We start from the raw sequence: 21,783 nt of genomic DNA on the forward strand, positions 1-21,783 counted from the left end.
TGTAAGGAAGCCATCAGTGGATAAATGTTAATCCCACAGATCTGAGGAGAAAGATCACCAACCCAAACCATGGCCAAATTAAAGCAAGCAATTAACTAAAGGAAGCTTCGTGTGTGTGTGTGTGTGTGTGTGTGTGTGTGTGTGTGTGTGTGTGTGTGTGTGTGTGTGTGTGGGCTGTCTCTCCTTAAAGTGGGCTTCAAGAAATCATTGTTCAGGGCTGGAGAGATGGCTGAGAGGTTAAGAGCACTGACTGCTCTTCCAGAGGTCCTGAGTTCAATTCCCAGCAACCACATGGTGGCTCACAACCATCTATAATGAGATCTGATGCCCTCTTCTGGCTTGCAGGCATACATGCAAACAGAATACTATATATATATATATATATATATATATATATATATATATATATATATATAAATAATACTTTAAAAAAAAAAAGAAATCAACATTGGGCATGGGAAAGGTAAGGTTTTTATAGCTCAGTAGGAGATTTCCAAATAGGGGATTTGGCAGAACATAAGCATAACAAGTTAGTTATAATGACCCCTAAAACAAAGACATGGTTCTGAGGTGGCAAGTTGGCCACAGCAAGCTGGTCCTAACAAGATGCCCACAGCAAAGGTGGTCATAACAAGATGGACATAACTTGAAATGAAGACTTGGTTGCCATTTCCTGGAACAGGCAGTACTGAACCATTTGTAGTTAAGGTTACAGGTGGGGCATAGGGCAATCCTTGAGAACAGTTTATTCATAAACAGGAATGAGCCTAGTCTATCTTAACTATTAGATGACTTTCAAACCTAAGATGGAAGCAGGCTGGTTCTTTGTAAAGGCACTGTCCTGGCCACTAGGCCTAATGACCTGAATTTAATATCCTGACCCACATGGTGAAGAGAACAGACTCTCAAAAGTTGTTTTTTGAACTCCACACACCTGTGCCATGGCACATAACATGCCCAAGGCCCTGACTCTGTGGAGGGTCATAGGCAGGCTTTGACAGTGCTTACAGCTGAGAGACATACACCAACCTATTCTCCTTTTCCCCAGGATCATCTGCAAGCCCACTCTGTTCTCTGACATCCTGGGAGCATTTCTTTTTTCTTTTCTTCCTTTTCCTTTTTCTTGAGACAGGGTTTCTCTGTGTAGCCCTGGTTGTCATGGAACTCACTCTATAGACCAGTCTGGTTTTGAACTCATAGAGATCTGCCTGCCTCTGCCTCCCAAATACTGGGATTAAAGGCAGTGGCACCACTGCCCAGCTCCAGAAATTAATTTTTATTTCCCATAGATTTGGGCAGGGCCAGTGGGAATCAAGTTCAGCACCAGTGGATTTTGGGATAAAGCAGGCTTAATACTTAGGGCTCAGGTTTCAGAGCTATGTAAATTCCCCAAATCTTCATCCCTAAAGTTCAAATATGCAGACTCTCATTTTGGAAGCCACTGTCTGCCTGCCACCGTGGGACATCCCACAGATTAATTCACTGCAGCCTTCCTGTTAGGAATGAAGATATTCTAAAGATACACTTGGGGAGCCAGAGAGATGGTTCAGAAGTCAAGAGCACTGTCTGCTCTAGCAGAGGATGTGGGCTGAGTTCCCAGCACTCATGTGGCACTGCACAACTACCTGTAGCTCCAGTTCCAGGGGATCTGATGCCCTCTTCTGGATTCCAGAGATACGTACACACACAGCACATGTAAACTCATGTAGGCATGTGTGTGCACACGCGCACAAACACACACACACACACACACACACACACACACACGAGAGACACTTGTGCCTTTCCTTGTCTATCAGAATATTTAAGCAAGGGACTCCAAGACATTAAACTTCCCCAGGACTCTCATTCTGCAAGAAGAAGGCTGAATTAGGGGTGTAGCCAAACTGGAAGTTAACTTGCCTCTGGAAAAGACTCCACAGTTCCAACTTCCTGTCAGACCAACCACCTTGCAGGAGCCAATGGAGCTCAGACAGCCACGAGTCAATCACAGGACTGTTGTCTGAACAGGACCATTTAACTATGCATATACCTCTTGCCTTCTATTTAAACATGAACCTTGGGCTTCTGAGAAGATAGCTCAACCAGTGGAGGGTCTTTGAAGACTGACTGACAACCTGCGTTCAGTTCCCAGGCCCCACACAGTGGAAGGAGAGAACTGACTCCTGAAAGTTGTCCTCTGACCTCTACACATGAGCTGTCATGTGAGATTCACACTCACAATACATTAAAATAAACAAATTAATAAAAATTAATTCTGAAGGTAAAACTGGACTTGGGGATCAGCAGAACTTTTCACATGCTCCTCTCTTTGCAGTGTGGCCATTCACTGCCTGTTTGTGAGTGTGTGCAGTCTTGTGCAGAAAACCAGTGTCTTGTTGTACACTGGTTGTACACTTGTTCTCCACCTCTCTCTGAACCTGGATCTCCAGACTGGGCTGATAGCCAGCAAGCCCCATACATCCTCCTACTTCTGCCCACTTGGCTCATCCTTGGGCTGACAAACACTTGTGGCCATGCCCAACAATTTTATGTTAGCCACAAAACCATCTGTCTCAGTACCTTTGATGTAACAGGGTGTCATTATGTAGGCCTGGCTGGCCTAGAGCTCACCATGTAGACCAGGTTGTCAGAAATTCGAGATCCACCTGCCTTTGCTTCCCCAGTGCTGAGATTTAAAGGCCTGCACTACTATGCCATGCCTTCCATGTTTAATTTTTGACACAGGGTCTCATATAGCATACACTGTACTCAGACTTGTAGCCAAGGATGACCTTGAACTCCTGATTCTCCTGCCTCAACATCCTCAGTGCTGGGATGACAAGTGTGTACCACCATGCCTACTTATGTGGTGCTGAGGATGGAAACCAGGACCTCAGGCTGGCTAGGTGAGCACTATCCAACAGAGCCCCAGCCCAAGACCTACTTGGCTATTTAATTGGACCATTGAGGATGAATGACTGAGCCTGAATTGTTAGGGCCACCAGAGCCCAGGCTTTAACCCTAACACCTTCTAATAGCCAAGCAAAGAGAATGGTGTTCCCATCCAGAGAATAGAGAGCCTTACTTTGGTCCTACCAGGGCTTTGAGAGGGAGAGAGGGACAGAAGGAGAGATGGATGGAAGTATGGATGGATGGATGGGTGGAGGGAGGCAGGCAAGCTCCTGGAAGGCCTCATAGCTCCCTACCGACAATGCCAACTGAGGCAAGGGTCAGGCAGTGGTTCAGCATTGAACTGCCTCTGCCAATGGTGCCAGAGGTACTAGGCTGAATCTGGGTTTGGCAGCAGCAGCTGACACTCCATTGTGGCTCCAAGTGGAGAGCACTTGGCAGAGACTGCAGCCTCTCTGAATGCTTGGCCTCAGGCAAGACACTGTTTTTACTTTTCCCTGTTTCCTCTCCCTCTGGGAATCCCAAGGACATGTCTTTAATCTACTATTGGCCAGGGCCCAGGGTCAACTAAAGCCAAAAATCATCTGCCCAAAATTAAGGAAGGCAAGGTTGACTAAAGAAGAGGGGTCCGTTGACCCAAACTTGTGGGAGCTCCTGGAGGGGCTCTAGACTGACAGAGTAGCTTAGTTCTGCCTCAACTTGATATTCCAGACTTTGTTGACACCCTACAGGAGGCCTTATCCTTTCTGAGGATTGGATGGGGATGTAGGAAGGAGGTGGGGAGAGGGAACAGGAGGAGAGTAGAGGGGAAACTGTGGTTGTTATACTAAATGAATTATTTAAAATTAATAAAAGAAGAAGAGGAGGGGTGGGGCAAGAGAGGGACCTAGGGTCCCAGTGCAATGTAGCCTCTGGAATGGACGCAAGTCTATATATATATATATATCATCTGGGAAATGGGGTTCAGGGTTCTGGTATCTCAAAGATTTAAAAACAATGAGAAAGTATGAATGGCAGGACATAGTGGAGAATGCCTGGGATTCCAGCACTGGGGAGGCAGAGGCAGAAGGATTAATAGTCCAAGGCTATTCTCTGCTATGTGAGAGACTGTCTTAAAAAAACAAAAGGCTAAGTAGTTGAGAGCACATATAACTCTTCCAAAGGACCCACATCAGCTGGCTCACATCCAACTATCTCCAGCTACAGAGGCTCTGATGCCTTGGCCTCCACAGCCATCTGCACACACATGTACATAGCTCACATATTACATAATTAAGATAATAAGTGCTTTAAAATCAAAACAAAAATAGCTGGACATGATGGCACACCGCGGACTCAGAGGTAGGTGGACATCTATGACTTTGGGTTATCCTGGTCAACATAGCAATCTCAAGCCTGTCAGGGCTACATGGTGAGACTGTCTCAATATACAAAGAAATAAAACCATACAAACTTGGTGATGCTATTCTATTCCCTGGATCCTAGGTGGATCCCTGTTTGCAGGCATCCTGAACACAGTCAAGGTGACTTTGAGTTGAGACTGGTATAATGGTGATTTCACTCATTCTATGAGTCTCAGAGAAGTCAGCTCACTTACCCAGAAACACATAGCAGTAGAAGACAGGCCAGACACACACACACAGATTCTTGCAGTAGATTCCCTCAGCCCACTTCTCCAATGCTATTACAAAGGACATCAAGGGCAAAGGAACAGAAGGAACCCACCTCAAAGGAGGGGACATCTTGTGGGGCATTCTCCTAGATTCACTGGGAGTTGAGACTGTGACACATCTAGCTGAGGCAGGGGAAGTGACTGGCCTGAGGTGGCCCTCTGTAGACAGGAACAATGAGATGGGGAGGGGGTGTCTTCAACCCTTAGTGGGGTTCCACCAGGCCTAAGAGTTACTTAGCTCCCGGCTCCACTCCAGGGAGAGTGTTCTGTGCAGCTAGCAATCCAGAGAGTGATGGAGCTGAGGGTGGATTCCTGCTTTCTGCTATGCTGAATGTGTGAGGCTGAAGTAATTTAGGTGACATTCAGTGGAGGCTGGAGCTCCTTAGGGGACAGGAGCCACCCACAAGGAATGCACAGATGGTGGGAGAGACAAATGTGTGAAGTCACAAGCAAGGTGACCTCTGCTCCTTGTAGCTGACCTCCTGCTACATGAGATTCAATGCCCTTTTCTGGCCTCCATGCCTCCTGACACATACACATAAATATCAAAACAAACACAAGCAACAAAAGGAGCCTGGGGTGGCTGGAAAATAAGCAAAAAGTTGAGGGGAAAATGGTGGGAGGTGGGGGGGGGAGGGTCTGTGGGTTGCAAAATCCCTTTGAATGGACAACAAAGGGAAGCCAGGGGCTAGACTGGGAGTGTGATGGAATGAACATCACAGGGCCAGTCCTTGAGTGTCCCTGGGTTTAAAGCCTGCCTAAGGCCACACAAATCACCGGCCCAGACACTAAATCATCCAATCTAGCCAGAATGGGATTAAGGCCCTTCACCTACATCCTGACAGGTCCTCTGAGTGTGGAGAAGGGCGGGGTGACCTGGTCCAAGGTTCATGTCTGTGCTGGCAGGGCCTCTCCCTGTCCAGTCGGGGAGCCTTGGACATCTGAGTGACTGAGTAAGAATAACCCTCTCCCCAACATCAAAGCAGCCAGCAGCAAAGACTGGTTCCCATGGAAACCAAGAGCCTTCTGGAAAAAGCACACTAGGTCCAGAGCTATGAGGGGGAAGGGAAGTCTATGAGGTATGAGTAGGAGATTCTGAGGCCACTCTGAACCCTATAGGCCACATAAGTTCAGGAGCAATTTGGTGACCATGCTGTGACTTCCACTTGTGATCTCACCTGCTTAGAGACCTGCAGAATATTGGGGAAGTCGTGTGGGCATTTGAGATGGTGAAAACAGCATGCATTTCATGCATGGGGAAATTGAGGCTTAGAGAGAAATGGGTTGCCTAATACTCAGTGAGGGATGACAGGGTGAGGCTGGTATGTTACCCTTCTTGGGGTGACAGGTACTGGAGCCAATGATGCCTGGCTCCCTCCTCACCCAACACACCCCAAAGTGTAAAAACACAGCAAGCCTCTGACAAGTCAGACTATCTGCTCACAGCCACAAAGCTCATCAGGGACTGTGCTGTCTCTGATCCCCCTGTGCAGACAGTTACCCTGACCCCAGCCTCAATGGCCTATGTAGTCCAGGCTATGCCCCAAGCACCTCTAGTGCCTATAGCAACTTGAGGGGTCCACTGCTCTGTTCTCTCTTAAGCCATAGTCATGGCCCCACAGAGCTATGAGTAGCCCCCCTAAGGCTGCATCTGCTGGATGCAGTATCGGGGACCTGGGCAGAGTATGATAGGTGAGTCCAAAATCCCTCACTCTGCCAGGAGTTCTGGGCCCATTTTACAGTTAAGAAAAATGAGGAGTAGAGTAGTTAAAATCACATTTACTATGTGCACATGTGAGCATCACAGCATACATTCGGAGTTCAGACAACAGTTTGCAGGAGTCTGTTCCCTGCCCCCATATGGACCCATGTAGATCTTGGGGAAGCAACTCAGGGGAAGCACCTCTGCCATAGTGCCTGCTGAAGGAGCAGGGTTACCAACAGCTTAGAGCATTGCCTGGACTTCAGCCCAGTGCTGACCCTGTCGGGACATTGGCTTGCAGGGGCCCCAAACTCCAACATAGTGCTGCAGTTCATATGCCCTTTGCCCTGGAACAGCCGAGAAAAACTGTGGGCGGGATAGGGGCACTAGAAGGGATGGGTCACTAGGTCATCACTGCTGCCTGTGGGGATACAGGCCCCAAGGGCTGCTCCTGCCCTTTCCCCACCACTGATCTGCTGAACACTTTTTCTCTGGGTGGCATGGATGCAGACAGAGTGGCAGGGCACAGAGCTCCCATGTTCTGGAGTCAGAGCTCACTACCCAGGGTCATGGTGCCAGGTCACCCCTCTTTCCTGTCCACAGTTCTCGAAGCTCCACGCGGCAGCCCAGGTCTCGCAATGCAGCCTTGGCCACATCCTCACAGTCTGGGTGGGCAGCTCGGGCTTGTGAAATGAGCTCCTCTGCCCCCAGGTCAAGGATGGGCTTGGAGAAGGCCTGGCTTCGGGACACCAAGTTTCGGATCAGCATGCAGGCCTGTTTCTGGAAAAGAGATGTGTTGTGAATGGGGAAGTATGGGGTTTGCCTGGGGTCCACTCTGCCCTCAGTGTACTCTTTAGAACGTGAGACAGACTTTCAATAGATAGTTATGCTGGGCCAGGCTAGCCCCATGTTCTCAGCCTTCTCACCTTCTCAGCCTCACCTACTGCATCTCCTAGATGAGCACTCAGGAAAGTACCTGGGACAGAGACTGATTTCAGCTACTCATAGTCTCCTGAAGCAGGCCCTGGACACGCTACAGTGAGGCCATGGGTAAAGGAGTGCCAAAGTTCGCTTCTCAATGAGCCACTCATTAGGGTTGGTTTCAGGAACCTTCATGGATCTTAAAATCCTGAATGCACAGGTACCATCTGCCACAGCTGGGTCTGCAGAGAACTGGTTTACATGGGGATGTCATGTGCATGGTGACAATGCTTATCAGCGACTGTCAGACATGATGGCATAGACTGATGATCCAGCACTGAGGACATAGGACATAGGACCACGATGGCCAGGCCTAATGCATCTATAGAGCTATATACCCTGTTTCAAAGGAAAAGCAGGGTGGGGATCAGTTGGTAGAATGTTTGCCTAGCATGTGGTCTGTCCTCATCATGAGTATGGTGGCACAGGCATGTCACTGTAGCACTCAGCAGGGGAAGGCAGGAAGATCAGGAGTTGAAGGTCACTCTTATAGCCAAAAAAAATGTTGGAGGCTAATCTGGGCTACATTAGACCATGTTTCAAAAAAGACAGAAAAGAGATAAATATAAACCTCAGGCACTGGAATTCATTCTGTAAGGCAGGCAAGTCTTGAATTTGTGGCAAGCTTGCCTCTTGAGGACTGGGATCATAGCTACCACACCTGGCTCAACACACTTAGACAACGAGGAGAGGGAGCCTTCAGTCTCAGGCTATGGTGAGCACAACCCTTCACTCACCTGGACACCAGCCTCCTGCGGATGTGCTTTCATGGCCTGCAATGCAGCCAGCGCTCCACCGCTCTCCACAATGACCCGGCTGTTCTCAGGCTTGCGTAAGGCGAGAACACAGAGTGCCGCACAGCTTTGCTCACAAACCTGATTGTGGAAGGACAACTGAGACAGATGAACAGATTCCCACCTCCCTGTGTCAGCATGACTGGCCACCCCACCCTGGATATTCTGCAACTCTCCTCAGAGGGCCTCTGCTGGCTGGATGCTTAGGGGTGGTGAGGGCACTGACCCCATGAGAACCTGATGGGGTGCAGCCTACCAGGAACACTGCAGGCCTTCACCTAGTTTTGTTGATAGTGAGGTGGGTACCTGGGGGCTGGCCAAGTGTCGGGTCATGGCAGCCACAATGGATTCGGAACCACCTGCCTGGACAATGGCATCCTTCACATCGTCGTTGCCTGCAATAGCTCTCAGGGCACTGAGCACTTGTTTCACAAGGTCCTGTATAGAGGGCAAGGTTAGATCACCCTGGCTTGTGTGCCAGCTGCAAGCCTCCTGCTTGCTGGATGGAGGGAAGGGGTCTTGAAAAAATCTCTATGGCTGTTTCTGATTGAATACATGTGGCCATCCCAGGCCTGTGACAACAGGATAGTGACCCACCATGCAGAGAAAGGAAGATTGGAGGACAACAGGCTGGGTCTTGTGGGTGATCTGCCTGACATACCTGACATGGGTAGGGATGGAATGTGGCCCAGGGAGAGGACTGAGAGCCTGAACTGAGGATGTCATTTCCATTGCCTCACTCCTGCCCACTGTAGAAAATGTGCAAGAGGGACCTGGGCAGTGGCTCAGCTGGCTGTGTGTTTGCCCCCATGCACAAGGCCCTGAGTTCTAGCACCCATATCAAGGCACATTGAGCCCGGGCAAGATACCACACACAGATCAAATTCAAGGCCACATGAGACCCTGTGTCTCTGCCTCACTTTGTCTTTCTCTCTCTCACACACACATGCAAACACGTGCTCATGCATGCACACGCACAGCCTGTTTTTGGAAGTAAGTAGGATTACAATATCAAACCAGCTTGGGCTCCGCAGAACAAGACCAGTCTCAAAGATAGTAAAAAGCGCTACAGTGTGATTTGGTGGCAGAGGGCTAGCATGCAGGGGGCTTTAAAGTCTCACCACTGTAGGGAAACAAGAAAAAAAAAAAAAAAAAAAAAAAAAAAAAGGCAGAATTGAACCAGAACCTCAGAGTATGTATGGATGGGCGTTCTGAACCCAAAATAATATGTCACCCTTGCCCTCTCCTCAGTGGGATCTGGCCAGCTATGGCCTTAGGGGCAAGAGCCCTGGGGAAAGAAGATGTTGGGCTCCACCTGGTGGTCACTGCAGTCAGCCAGCAGAGTCACAAGGATGCCAAGGCCTCCAAGGTCGATGACCTCCTGGCAGAACTCATTCCGCACAGCCAGGCGAGACAGGGTGCTGCAGAGTTCGCTCAGGACTCCCGGGTTGTCAGGGAACGCTGTGCAGAGGCATAAGTGAGAGTTGGAGTTGGAAGGGACTAGGGACAAACAAATGTTAGTCTTGGGCAAACTCCCCACTTCACAAGCTGGCTGGGGCCATCCAACAGGCACAGGGAGAATTATCCCCTGGCTGGTCCTGCCATGCCCCCTGGCAGCAGCTATAGAAACTGCTCCATCACAGTGAGGTAACTAACTACAGAGCTGCTTCTGGCAACCCCTAAGCAAAGAAGTCTAGCCTGCACATGGCACACACATGAATCCTGGCACTCAAGGGAGAAGCAGAGGGATCGCTGTGAGTTCCAGGATAGCCTGGTCACATAGCAAGTACCAAGACTACATAGTGAAAGTCTTGAAGGAAGGAAGGACATCAAACTACCAGAATAAGTTTTTCAACATGACCTTGAAGTTCCTAGCTGGGAATGACACTTGCTCTGTAGACCAGACTGGCCTTGACTCACAGGGATCCATCTGCCTCTGCCTTCAGAGTGCTGGGACTAAAGGTGTGTGTCACCACAACACCACAACAGCCAGCTCTTTCAGACATTTCAAATAAATGGACAGATTGGAAGATAGAAGATTTAAGATATGAAGTTCAACATGACTGCCCACAGCTGACTCATAGCAGCCACCTGAAGCAGGACACATGTACTTGCCAAAATACTTATACATGACAAAAGTGTAGGGCTGCTTTGTTAGATTTATAGTCCTGGGAAGAACAGGCAGGTCTCTGAACCACACCCTCAGCCCCTCACTGGGAGGATTCTAGCAGGGGCTCCACTCTGAGCTTTGCTCCCAGCCCCTCACTGGGGGATTTTAGGCAGGGGCACCACCAGGAGTCACACTCCAAGTCCCTCACTAGGTAGGGGCATATGGTTGGGTCACCCTGTTGGCCTACCCACTGCATTCTTACCAATGCTGCTCCTACCTCTGGCAGCCTCAATGAGCACCTTCAGGCCTCTGTTCTCCTGAACAATCATCTTGGCATGCTCATGGGCATGGCCAAAGGGCACTCGGATGTCATCATCAAAGGTCATGATACGCAGGGCCCAGCAAGCCTCCCTGACCACATCAGCATGTTGGCCATGCTGTGTGATAGCAGCAGTTAGCAGGGGCAATACTCCGGCTTTCACCAGGTTCTGCCGATTCTGTTCATGTTTCAGGCAGGCATGGCGCACACAGCGGATCCCACAGCAGGTGAGTTTAGTGTTGGTGGCATTCTGTGCCAGCGTGGCCACGAGCAGCTGCAGGCCCTGGGCATCCAGGAGGTCAGGCTGGCCATCAGTCAGCACTGCCAAGGCATTGAGAGCCTGGAGCAAAAGGCCCTGGTCGCTTGTGGCAGCAAGTTGCCAGGCGGCCAAGAGGATTGGGTAGGCTCCCTTCTGGGCTGCCAGGTACCGGCTGGCCTTTTGCTGCTTGCACTGGTCACAGAAGCGGGCAAGGTGGGTAGACATTTCCTGGGGCCGAAACTCAGTCACAGCCTCCTGCAGATCATTAAGAGCCTACAGAGAATGTCAAGATGTTAGCTGGGGCTGCTAGGCTCTGAACCGTGCATGAGAAAGCCTCACCCCAGAATCTGGGCACAAGATGGCTAGATCCATCTGGAATTTTCTATGCCTATATTGCTATTTTTTGTTTTTGTTTTTTGAGACAGGGTTTCTCTGTGGTTTTGGAGCCTGTCCTGGAATTAGCTTTTGTAGACCAGGCTGGCCTCGAACTCACAGAGATCCACCTGCCTCTGCCTCCAGAGTGCTGGGATTAAAGGCATGCGCCACCACTGCCTGGCTGCCTATACTGCTATTTTAAGACAGGATCTTTCTTTCTTTCTTTCTTTCTTTCTTTCTTTCTTTCTTTCTTTCTTTCTTTCTTTCTTTCTTTCAAATGTGCATGTGCTCAATATTCTCAGAGACCAGAACAGGAAGTAGGATCCCTTGGAGCTGGAGTTATAGGCTGTTGTGGGTGCTGGGAATTAAACCTGTGTCCTCTGTAAGAGCACCAAGTACTCTTAACTGCTGAGCCATCTCTTCAGTGCCAAGACAGTGCCTTGATACATAGCTCAGGCTGGCCTTGAATTCATAGGAAACCTCCTGCAACAGCTCCCTGCAACAGTTGGGATCCCAAGTATGAGCCGCCATATAATCACTTTACTAAAAAGAACAACTTTTATTATATTTTATTATGGGTGTCACATCCCTTGAACTGGAGTTACAGATGGTTGTAAACTGCCATGTAGGTGCTGGAAACTGAGTCCTGTGTAAGAGCAGCCAGTCTCTTAACCACAGAACCAGCTCTTCAGCCCTTCTCTGCTGGGGATTAAGAACTGGGGATTGAACCTAGGGCTTCATGCAGTGGAAAGTGCTCTACCACTGAGTTACAAACATCCTCAGCCCTCAACTATTTTTTATTTTAAAAAAATTACCTATATATCATACATAGCCATACATATCCCACAACATACATGCAGAGAGCTGAGGACAACTTATGGGAATAAGATTCCTGGGGATCAAACTCAGGTCATCAGACTTGATGACAAACGCCTTTTCCTGTTGAGCCCTATTGACAGCAATAGAACTGAGGATAGAACCCAGGACCTGCATGTTAGACGTTGCTCTATTACTGCTCCACACTAGTGGTTTTAGAATCCTGTGTACCAAGGTCACACAGAGAAGTGCCAGCCACCTCAGTAATTCTGCTAAGCAGTTGCACATGTGAGTAGAAACACACTGGTCTGACGCTAAAGTCACCAAGCAGCGCCCAACAAGAGCAGTAGATAAAAGTCATTAGAATCTCTCAAATGATTGCTGCAAGGACTTGATGTAGAGTAACTGACCACAGAGTGCTTCTGAAAAGAGAACCTGCCCATCTGGACAGCTCCTTCTCATCCAGTCTCCAGATATTTACCCAGCCCAGTGAAGCTGCATCACACACATCGGCAGCTCTAAGCTATCTGGAGAATTACAAGAAAAATAAACACACTCTGGGTGGCAACTGGCATGACCTCAGGATGTGCCACAATGTACACCAAGGCTAAGCTGAGGTTGCTGGCAACACACCCATGAAAGGGAGGCTCAGCTGAAACTAGCAGACTAGGCGATTTGGCTTGAACTTAGCTAACAAGTCAGGTAGAGATGTCTGTTTGCAGCCCTGCCCAAGCCAAACTTAGGAACCTTGGCAGAGCATGTTACAAGGAATAGAAGATTAAAACAGTAAGTCAAGGAGGTAAAGGTGCTTCCTATGAAAGGATGCACAAAGGGGAAGGACACAACAAATTGTTGAAAGTTGTTCTCTGACCTTTATATGTACATCTCAGTATATGTGCCCTGTGCCCTTGCCCCCAACCAGGTGTGGTAGTGCACGCCTTTAATCCCAGTACTCAGGAGGCAGAGGCAGGTGGTGGATCTCTGAGTTTGAGGCCAGCCTGGTCTACAGCAAGTTTTCCAGTACAACAGAGAAACTGGTTTTAAAAAACAAAACAAACAAACAAAAAAGATTTTGCTGCTGTTATTGCTGTGTAAGCACAAAAATATGAGTTCAGATCCCCAGAACCCACGCAAAGCTGGCCAGAGACCCTTGCTATATTGTGTGCCCTTGACCCCAGAACTTGGGCAGTGAGATCACACCTGTACTGTGTGTCTCCAACATGTCCTCCAAGAGGTTCAGCTGTCCTCAGAGGCTGGGTGCTTGCTCTCACACTGGACTTGGGACACATGACTGTGGACCTCTACTGGCCACAAGATGTACTGACAATCAGATCCTGATTTCAGCCACATGGGGCATATGGAGAAGAGACCCTCCAGACCATTCTTTCCAGTGATGAGGGAGACAGACAGCTGCTCCTACCTGCAGGACATCATGTGTGGACTCCTGGAGACTGTCCCAGGACGCTTTCGGTATTGTCTTCACAATGTTACTGAGATCAACTCCTGCAGAGGGAAGGTGGGGCTGGTGGAGACAGGGAGACAGGTGACACCTGCCCCTCAAATACCTCAGGTTAGGAGATTCCCAACAAAGGCCCACTTTCAGGGTTCTTCCCAATGGTCCCTCCAGGTGCACAGGCCAGCCACAGGCTGCATAGCATGAGTGTGCCACCACTGCCAAGTAAGGCCATGCCACACATGCTGTCTCAGGGTAGTGAGGTGGCTGATTCTGCCTGACAGACAGATGAGGAGGGGACCCTCAGAGCCTCTCCCTTTGAACTTGAAGCCTTTCTGGTCCCATCTACTTCTCAGCCTTCTGAAGCCCCAAAGGCATCCCTGCTGTGGCGCATGCATATGTGCGTGCATGTATGTGTGGTTAGGAGGTTTTTTATTTGCTTGTTTTTGAGATAGTCTCACTATGTAGACCAGGGTGGCCTTGAACCACTATGCAAACTAGGAAGGATAGCCTCAAACCCATAGATGTCTATGTTTTTTTTTTGTTTTTTTTTTTTTTTTTTTAGTTTTTTTGAGGCAGGGTTTCTCTGTGTAGCTTTAGGTGTCCTGGAACTCACTCTGTAGACCAGGCTGGCCTCGATCTCACAGAGTAAAGTTGTGTGCCACCATTGCCTGGCAGAGATCTACACTCTTCTATCTCTCAAATACTGGGGTTAAGAGTTTTTGAGATAGTATCTTGTTATGTAGCCTAGGCTGACCTCAAATTCAAAGTAATCTTCCTGCCTCAGCTTCCCGAGGAGTGAGAGCAGCTGCACGGTTGTTATCCCAGAATTGGGGAATGGAGGCAGGAGGACCAGGGTTCAAGTAGCCTTAGCTACATAATGAGTTAGGAAGCTAGCCTAGACTATATGAATCAGTCTTAAAAAAACAAAGCAAAAAAAAAAAAAAAAGTAATAATAAGAAAGGAAGAGTGGGAATCACAGGCATGTACCACCATGCTGTGTTTTGTTGGATACTGTATTCATGACTATGTTTGTGTATGTGCATGTGTTGGTGTATGCAGGTGTTCATGAGTGTATGGATGGTAATGTGGGCAGGTGTTCATGTGTGTGGAGAGGATCAGGTGGAGGGTATTCATGTGTGTGCAGATGGTCATGTGGGGGGTTTTGTGTGTGTGGATAGTCATGTGGCAGGGGGGTATTCCTGAGCAAGGGTCATAGAGGCCTAAGGTCAAACTCAGGTATCATTTCTCAGGAGCTGTAATCCTTTTTGAGACTGGGAGGATCTCACTGGAACTTGGAGCTCACCAATTAGGCTAAACTGGCTGGCCAGCAAGCCCCAGCAATCCACCTGTCTCTACCTCTCAGTGCTGGGATTACAAACACATGCCACTGTGAGTGTGGGGGTATGGACTTAAATCCCAGCACTCAAGAGGTAGATCTTTGTGCATTTGAGGCCAGCCTAGTCTATAGAATGAGTTCCAGGATAGCTAGAGCTACACAGAGAAGTCCTGTCTCAAACACTCCCTCCAAAGCCACCCCCAAACCCCAAACCAAAAACAAAAAATAAACCCAAACAAATAAACAAACAACCCTCCAAGAAAACAAAAACAAACACACCCTATCACGGCTAGCTTTTATTGTAGGTTCTGGGGACCAACTCAAGGCAAACTCGGCAAGTATTTTATCGTTGAGTTACCTCTCCAGTCACGCTCCCCATTTCTGTGTCCTGGAGGCAGACCTTCTCTTTTACCTTCTAGCTGACTTCACTGGTCTAATATAGAGCTAGACTAAGACCAATAACAAGAGGGAATGAGTGAGGTCATGCCTATCTAGCACCTGGCCTCCACCAACAGCCTGGAACACACTCGGCTACACTCATCTTGAGCTTCTGCTCCTTGCCATGTGGCACAAGATCTCCAAACCCTACCAGCGCCACCACTGTCACCCAGTAGCCGTACCACCTACTCTCCTCCATGAATCACACTGATTCCAGGACGTGTCGTATTAAAGGTGAGGTGGAGTGCTGGTGATGCATGGAGACAGGCAGGAATGGAGTCAGTAGCATCCCACTTTTATGTCAGACTGAGGGCTGTGGCCTCTAAGAGCCAGTATTTAGTCCACCACCCTACCTTGTGATTCAAACTGCTCCACAGCCTCTCGAACGGCCTCCTCAGCACCCATCTCAAACTCCTCAATATTCTCCTTCACTGCAGCATCAAAGGTTTCCTGTGTGATGCGCTTGGAAGCCATCTCTGCATGCTAAATGGAAAGGAACACTTGGTCAGGGGACAGCAGGCAACTGATGGTCTGGCTACCCTAGTGGTGAAAATGCCATTTATGTACACCTGTGATCACAGCACTAGGGAGGCAGAGACGCAAGGGTCCTGGCCATGGGAGGCCAACCTGGACTACAAAGCAAAATGGAGAAAGAAAAGGGCTGCTGGTGAGATGGCTCAGTGGGTAAAGGTCCTTGCTACCAAGTCTGAAGACCTAAGCTCAGTCCTAAGAACCAATACAGTAAAGAGAATGGACTCCCAAAAGCTGTCTTCTGACTTTTTTTTCAGGTCATGGTATTGCATGCCCACACATAGAAAACAAAATGAATAAAACTAAAGGAGAAGCCAGGCATTGGTGGCACAAGCCTTTAATCTCAGCACTCGGGAGGCAGAGGCAGGTGGATCTCTGTTAGTTCGAGGCCAGCCTGGTCTACAAGAGCTAATTCCAGGACAGGCTCCAAAACAATACAGAAAAACCCTGTCTCAAAAAACCAAAACAATAACAAACAAACAAACAAAACAAAACAACAACAACAAAAATCAAAAGGAGAAAGAAGATAAGGCCACTTCTACTTATGTGGTCTACCAGGCCACGATAATGACAACCATGAGAACACTCTTCTCACCTAGATCACCCTGGCCTCTCCTCAGAGCTTCCAAGAGTGCAGAAGGGTCCAGGGTGCTGCCCCAGCACTTAGGTTTGGCAGTTAAGTACTTTAACACAATAGCCATCTCACTGGCCTGAATACTGTTTTCTAATACACAGTCCATAATCAATGCTATCATGCTCTCCTGATACTGTTCTTTATAACAATTTAAAACCATGAACCAGTCAGTGTAGCAGCACAGAAGAGGTTGAGGCAGGAAGGTCAGCAGCTCAGGCTCAGCCTGGGCTACAAGCTGCCTCAGAAAAAAACAAAAGCTCATCCCTGTACCCCACACAGTGAAAGGAGAGAGCTGATTCCACAAGAGCTCTATGTGTGGGCCATGGTACATATGACACACATAGTAAGTAAATGTGTGAAAATAAAATCTAAAATCCACACACACACTGGTATGTGTGGTTAGCTAGGCCTCATGATACAAGCCTGTGGTCCAAGCATTGAGGTTGAAGCAGGAGGACCACAAGCTCCAGGCCAGTCTGAGCTACAGAGTGAGACTATCTAGAAGAAAGAGTGTGGAAGTTGAGATGCTGCAGAGAAGGCTCAAGGCTAAGAAGGCACGTTGCTCTATCATGAGGACTGGAGTTCAGTTTAGCACTCACATCTGGCAGTTCACAGGCACCTGTAACCCCAGCACAGGATACATGACACCTTCTCATAGCATGCACACACACACACACACACACACACACACACTACAAATAATAACAATATTAAAGACAATTCAAAAGTTTATTATTATTATTATTACTACTATTATTAAAAAGCATGAGTAAACCAGAAGCAGGCTAATCTCTGAGTTCAAGGCCAGCCTGGTCTACAAAGCAAATTCCAGGACAGGGCTACAGAGAAACCCTGTCTTGAAAATCAACAACAAAAAACAAACAAACCTAATCCCAGCACACTGTAGACATAAGTGGTAGACTGCTGTGAATTCCAGACCAGCCTGCTCTACATAGTGAGACCCTGTCTCAAAGAAAAAAAAAAAAAAAAAAGGTGAAACAAAAACAACCTTGTTCAAGCATCCCTACTCTCCCATTCAATTATTTCCTCCGTTTTCGTTTTTTTATAAGATAGGACTTCATGCAGACCTGACTGTCTTCTAACTGGCTTTGCAGCTAAAGCTGTACATGAACTCCTGATTCTCCAGACTCTTCCAACAAACCCCTGGTTATTTGTTGTTTTTGAGGCAGGGTCAGGCTCGGTAGCCCAAACTGGTATGGAACACGCAGCAATCTTCCTGCTTCCGCTTCTCGAACTCAACACAACGCCTGTTCTTGCTGTTTTGTTCGATTATTTTTATTCTGAAACAGGGTCTGGCTAGGTAGCCGAGGCAGGTCTCGAACTCACAGCAGTCCTTCTGCCTCTGCCTCCCGTGAGCAGACATGACAGATGAAGCAATCACCATTATATTCACAGCAGGACCGGCTTCCCCTGAACCCAGAGACACACTGACTGTCGTGTACGTCCTGTCCTCCTTGCCCCACTGCCTAGAATGCAAGGTGCACAGTACACAGCTGCAGCACAAATGAATAAAATGAACGTGCACCCCAGAGAGGCGAGGTGGTTCCCAACAATCTTTGGTACGGTTCTCTCCTTCCACCAAACCAAGTCCCTAAGGGTCACGCAGAGACCACCAGCCCGAGCCCAAGAGACCAGCTCCCAGCTGCGCCCACCACAGGGCCAGGGTGGCCGGCGTTGCTCACCGGGTCTACGCAGTCACGAGGGTGGGGTTCGCAGTCGTCGCCCGAGGCTCCGCCTTTGGCTCCTTTCGGCCACTGTATGCGCGCAAGCGCAGAGACGCCGCTTAGCCTTGACGTCCCTCCCTCAGCCGAGAAGCTCCCTCCCTGGGTAGCAGGGGAGACCGTGAGCACAGGTAAAGCGAAGGGAGACAAGAGTACGCGTGCCTCTGGAGCCCTCGCCGAATTTTCCGAGTGTCTTCTAGTTATCGCTATCCCCTCAAAAGAGAGAGTTTTCACCTCGGTAGACTCCGCCCTGAGAAGCGAGCAGCGCGCTTGCGCGAGAGAACCAAGGTGGCTGCTGTCGACGTCTGCGCGTGAGGATCTAGGCGGTGGCAGCTAGCGCTTACGCACCTACGCGAGGCGGTGGCCTGCGCCTGCGCAACTCGGCGCTGCGGAAACCGTTGGCTCATTTGCATCTCCCCGCCTTGCGAGGCGGTGGGTAAGGAGCCTGAAGCGGCTGCGGGGGCGGCACCGCTCGGGGTGAGGCCTGGGCCCTGGCGACCAGGGAGGGCGGGCCCCGGGATGGGGAGGACTCCGGGTGGGCCCCGAGCGAGCGCGTTTCTTGGCCCGGGCTCGCGTCCATTCATTCCGCTGGAGCTCACAGCTGTCCGGGCAAGCTGGGCGTAATGGTGGACAGGCTTTGCATCAGGCCTCCAGCTGCTGGGAACTGCTGCCCCTGTAGCTGGGTGGGGAAATGGAGGTGCAGACAGATTAGATACCTTGATTAGATCTCAGTATCACCTGACCCGGAGACTCTGCCCTTTACCGACCCAAGGGCTGCCCACTTGTTTTCCCAGGGCCTGGGGAAACTGGGTGATGATTATAGAAATGACCAGAAGGCAGGTTTGTCTCTTGAATTTGGAAGTGTCATGAGGCAGGCTGTCACTGATAGAAATGCTGCCTAGTTTTTTTCCTACTTAGAGAATCTACCCAGTTGGTCGGGTTCAAGACCAAGGTACCTGTCTTTTGTTGGTTCACTTCTTCAAGTCTGCTTTTTCTCCCAATGTCTTTTCCTTTCTTGCCTTAAAAAAAAAAAAAAAAAAAAGGGCAGGGTCTCATACACCTTACACCTGTAATTCCAGTGCTGAGGAGGCAGAGAGAAGAGGAACACTGCACTTTTTCGATGCCAGCCTAGTGTACATGTTAAGTTTCAAGCCATATGTGTTTGGAGTAGAATCCCTTCTACTCTACCCTGAAACAAAAAAAAAAAAAAAAAAAAAAAAAAAAGAAAGAAAGAAAGAAAGAAAGAAAGAAAGAAAGAAAGTAAATAAAATAAAAGGACAGGGTCTCCATAGACCCAGGAATCCTAGTACTCAGAAGGGGGAAGCAGGAGGAGCACAGTTCAGGGCCTGTGCCAGCAAGGACTGCTCTCATATGTAATAACAAAAGAACAAAACATGCACACACAAAACTGGGTTTTGCTGTGTAGTGTAGTCTGGCCTGAACAGGCAGCCCACACAGGCTTTAAGCTGTTGCTCAGCCCCTTAAATAGCAGTGGTTACATGTGCATACCATTAGGTCCTATCTTGGGGGGCAGCAGAAATTGATGTCTGGTTATGGATTGGCTAGTTTGGCTGGCCACCAACTCCAAGGATCCTCCTTTCTCCTTTTCATCAGCACTGAGATTATAGGCACATGTGTCCTTGTGCCCCACTTTTGTCTTCTTAATTTTGTGTATTTCTAGTTACATATTTACCAGAGCACATGGGAAATTAGAAGACAATTTGGCAGATGCCAGATTGCACTCAAGTCATTGGAGCCCCCCACTTTTGAAGATTTTATTTATTGGGCTAGGTAGGGGCAAGTAGGTACAGGTACCAGTGGAAGCCAAAAGAGTTGTAGGTAATTGTTAGCTGCCCAATGTGTGTACTGGGGACTGAACTCAGACTCTTCAAGAGCAGCAAACACTCCTAACCACTGAGCCACTTCTCCAGTCCCTCAGCCCTTTTCCAAATTCTCATATAGTCTTGGCTGAGCTGGAAGTGAAAATCCCATTGCATCAGATTCCTAAGTGCTGGCATCACTGGCCTGCAGCATTCACACCCAGTTCCTCCTCTGCTGCTCAGCTCTGTGCTAAAAAGATGCTGCTCTTTGGTGTGTTATTGAAAGAAGCGATTGATCTCTTCCACTGAGACTAGCTCAGACTGTACAGTTATTAGCTTATTGTCCCCTTGTGAGAATATTCACTCATCCAGAGAGTTCTCAGGGTGAAGTGAGCTCTGGGAAGCCCTTCTCCAAACTGAAGTCAAGGTGGTCACCCCTTCCCCAAATACCTTTTTCTAGGTCATTCTTCCAGTTCTGTTTACCCTTTATTTGGTAATGATTTTTACCCTGAAGCAAGCTGTCTTGATTAGTGTGGCTTCTCTCGCTGTAGGAGACGGAAACATGGCAGCACGGCGGATGGCACAGGAATCTTTGGACACTGTATTACAGGAGAAATCTAAAAGGTACGGGGATTCTGAGGCTGTCAGCGAAGCTCTCCAGCTTAAAGCTCAAGGTAAGTTAAGATTCTCAGGAGGGTGCCAGCCAAGCTACTCTAATCCTTGCTAGATTTGTCAGGAGATCACATTTTCTTGTAGCCTGTCTGCCAACTAAATCAGTGTGCAGAAGGTGCTGTTGTCAATATGTAAAAGAATTTGAGGGTGTTTGGTGTTGGGGATAAAGCACACAGTCAGCCACTGACTACACCCTAGCCTCTACAGAAGGTTCCTTTATGTGTGTATGTGTGTGCACATGCAGTCACACACAGAGGTCAGAGGACAGCTCACAGAAGTTGATTCTCTCCTTCCACTATGTGGGTTCCAGGAATCGAACTCAGTTGTCAGTCAGGCTTGTGGTAAGTGCCTTTACTCACTGAGCCATCTCAACACCTGTCCCTCTTTTAAGACACTGCCTCAGCCTCCAGCAAACTGGCTGGGACTGAAATATAGTGTAAACTTTGTAGACTTTAAGACTGCCTCCCTTTTATAACCCTGCCTGTCAGTGTTTGGGTTACAAAATGCCCGGCTTTTTGTGGATGAAGGAACTTGAACTTGGGGCCTCATTGCTTGCATAGCAAGCATTCTTACCCATTGAACCATGTCCTCAGCCTCCACACATCCATCTTAATTTCCTCCAGAAGACCCACTGGGGCATTGTGTTACATATTGAGGAACCTGAGGCAGAAGGATTCCTGTGAGTTTGAGGCCAGCTTGGGCTTTATAGTGAGAACCTGCCTCAAAAGAAACAGAGAGAAAGAAAAACTGATTGGCAGAGAAACAGTAATCTTAGAGTAAGTGAGCTGGAAGGTACTGGAACAAAGCTGTGTGGTCTCTCACCCTTCCTTTCTTTAGGCTTCTGCTCTATACTGGACATTTTTTTCCACCTTGACTGCACCAAGACTACAACAGTCAGGGCCTGAGGGATTTCTGAGGGAAATCAGTTTGTATCCTGTTGGTGGAACTTCTTATCTATGCTGAGCCTCCCACCCCACAATAGCCCTTAACACCAGGTGCTGCCACTTCACACATGGTGAGAGTGCCTGAGGATGCCACTTCTCACTGTGTTCCTGCCCATTGGATCACCCTTCTTAGACCCACATTCCCCCAGTGTGTGAATATACGTGCATGGCGGTGAGGTAGTAGTGGGTGGGTATGTATGCGGTGTTTTCACTTAGGGTGAAACCCAGGGCTAGAAACTTGCTAAACAAGGGCTCTGCCACTGATCCATCTCCTTCTCTTCAATAACGGC

At 48.7% G+C, this 21,783-nt stretch overlaps 2 protein-coding genes across 8 annotated transcripts in view; one reads left to right on the forward strand and one right to left on the reverse strand.

The window, feature by feature from the left end:
• Positions 1-6,330: 6,330 nt before the first annotated feature.
• Armc6 (armadillo repeat containing 6) lies at positions 6,331-18,287 on the reverse strand. 2 transcript variants are annotated; one of them, XM_051178066.1, is made up of 8 exons: positions 18,019-18,287; positions 15,504-15,633; positions 13,341-13,423; positions 10,429-11,002; positions 9,357-9,502; positions 8,348-8,479; positions 7,985-8,122; positions 6,331-7,046 (listed from the first exon to the last, which is right to left on the reverse strand). In XM_051178066.1, exons 2-8 carry the CDS (start codon positions 15,622-15,624, stop codon positions 6,834-6,836), a joined length of 1,407 nt encoding a protein of 468 aa, XP_051034023.1. In that variant the 5' UTR covers positions 15,625-15,633; positions 18,019-18,287; the 3' UTR covers positions 6,331-6,833. The 2 variants fall into 2 exon arrangements, with proteins under 2 accessions (XP_051034023.1, XP_051034024.1); XM_051178067.1 differs by lacking the exon at positions 18,019-18,287 and adding an exon at positions 17,663-17,683.
• Positions 18,288-18,391: 104 nt separating this feature from the next.
• Positions 18,392-21,783, forward strand: part of Sugp2 (SURP and G-patch domain containing 2) — a 30,338-nt gene continuing 26,946 nt past the window's right edge. For all 6 annotated transcript variants that reach the window (XR_007834078.1, XR_007834080.1, XR_007834079.1 and 3 more), the window contains exons 1-2: positions 18,392-18,534; positions 20,429-20,551. Coding sequence is in view for 3 of the 6 variants with exons in the window: in XM_051178063.1 (XP_051034020.1) it covers positions 20,440-20,551 (112 nt within the window). In the remaining 3 variants the exon portion in view is untranslated. The remainder of the gene's footprint in view (positions 18,535-20,428; positions 20,552-21,783) is intronic.

Source organism: Phodopus roborovskii, unplaced genomic scaffold (genome assembly GCF_943737965.1).
Source record: "Phodopus roborovskii unplaced genomic scaffold, PHOROB, whole genome shotgun sequence".
Classification (NCBI taxonomy): domain Eukaryota; kingdom Metazoa; phylum Chordata; class Mammalia; order Rodentia; family Cricetidae; genus Phodopus; species Phodopus roborovskii.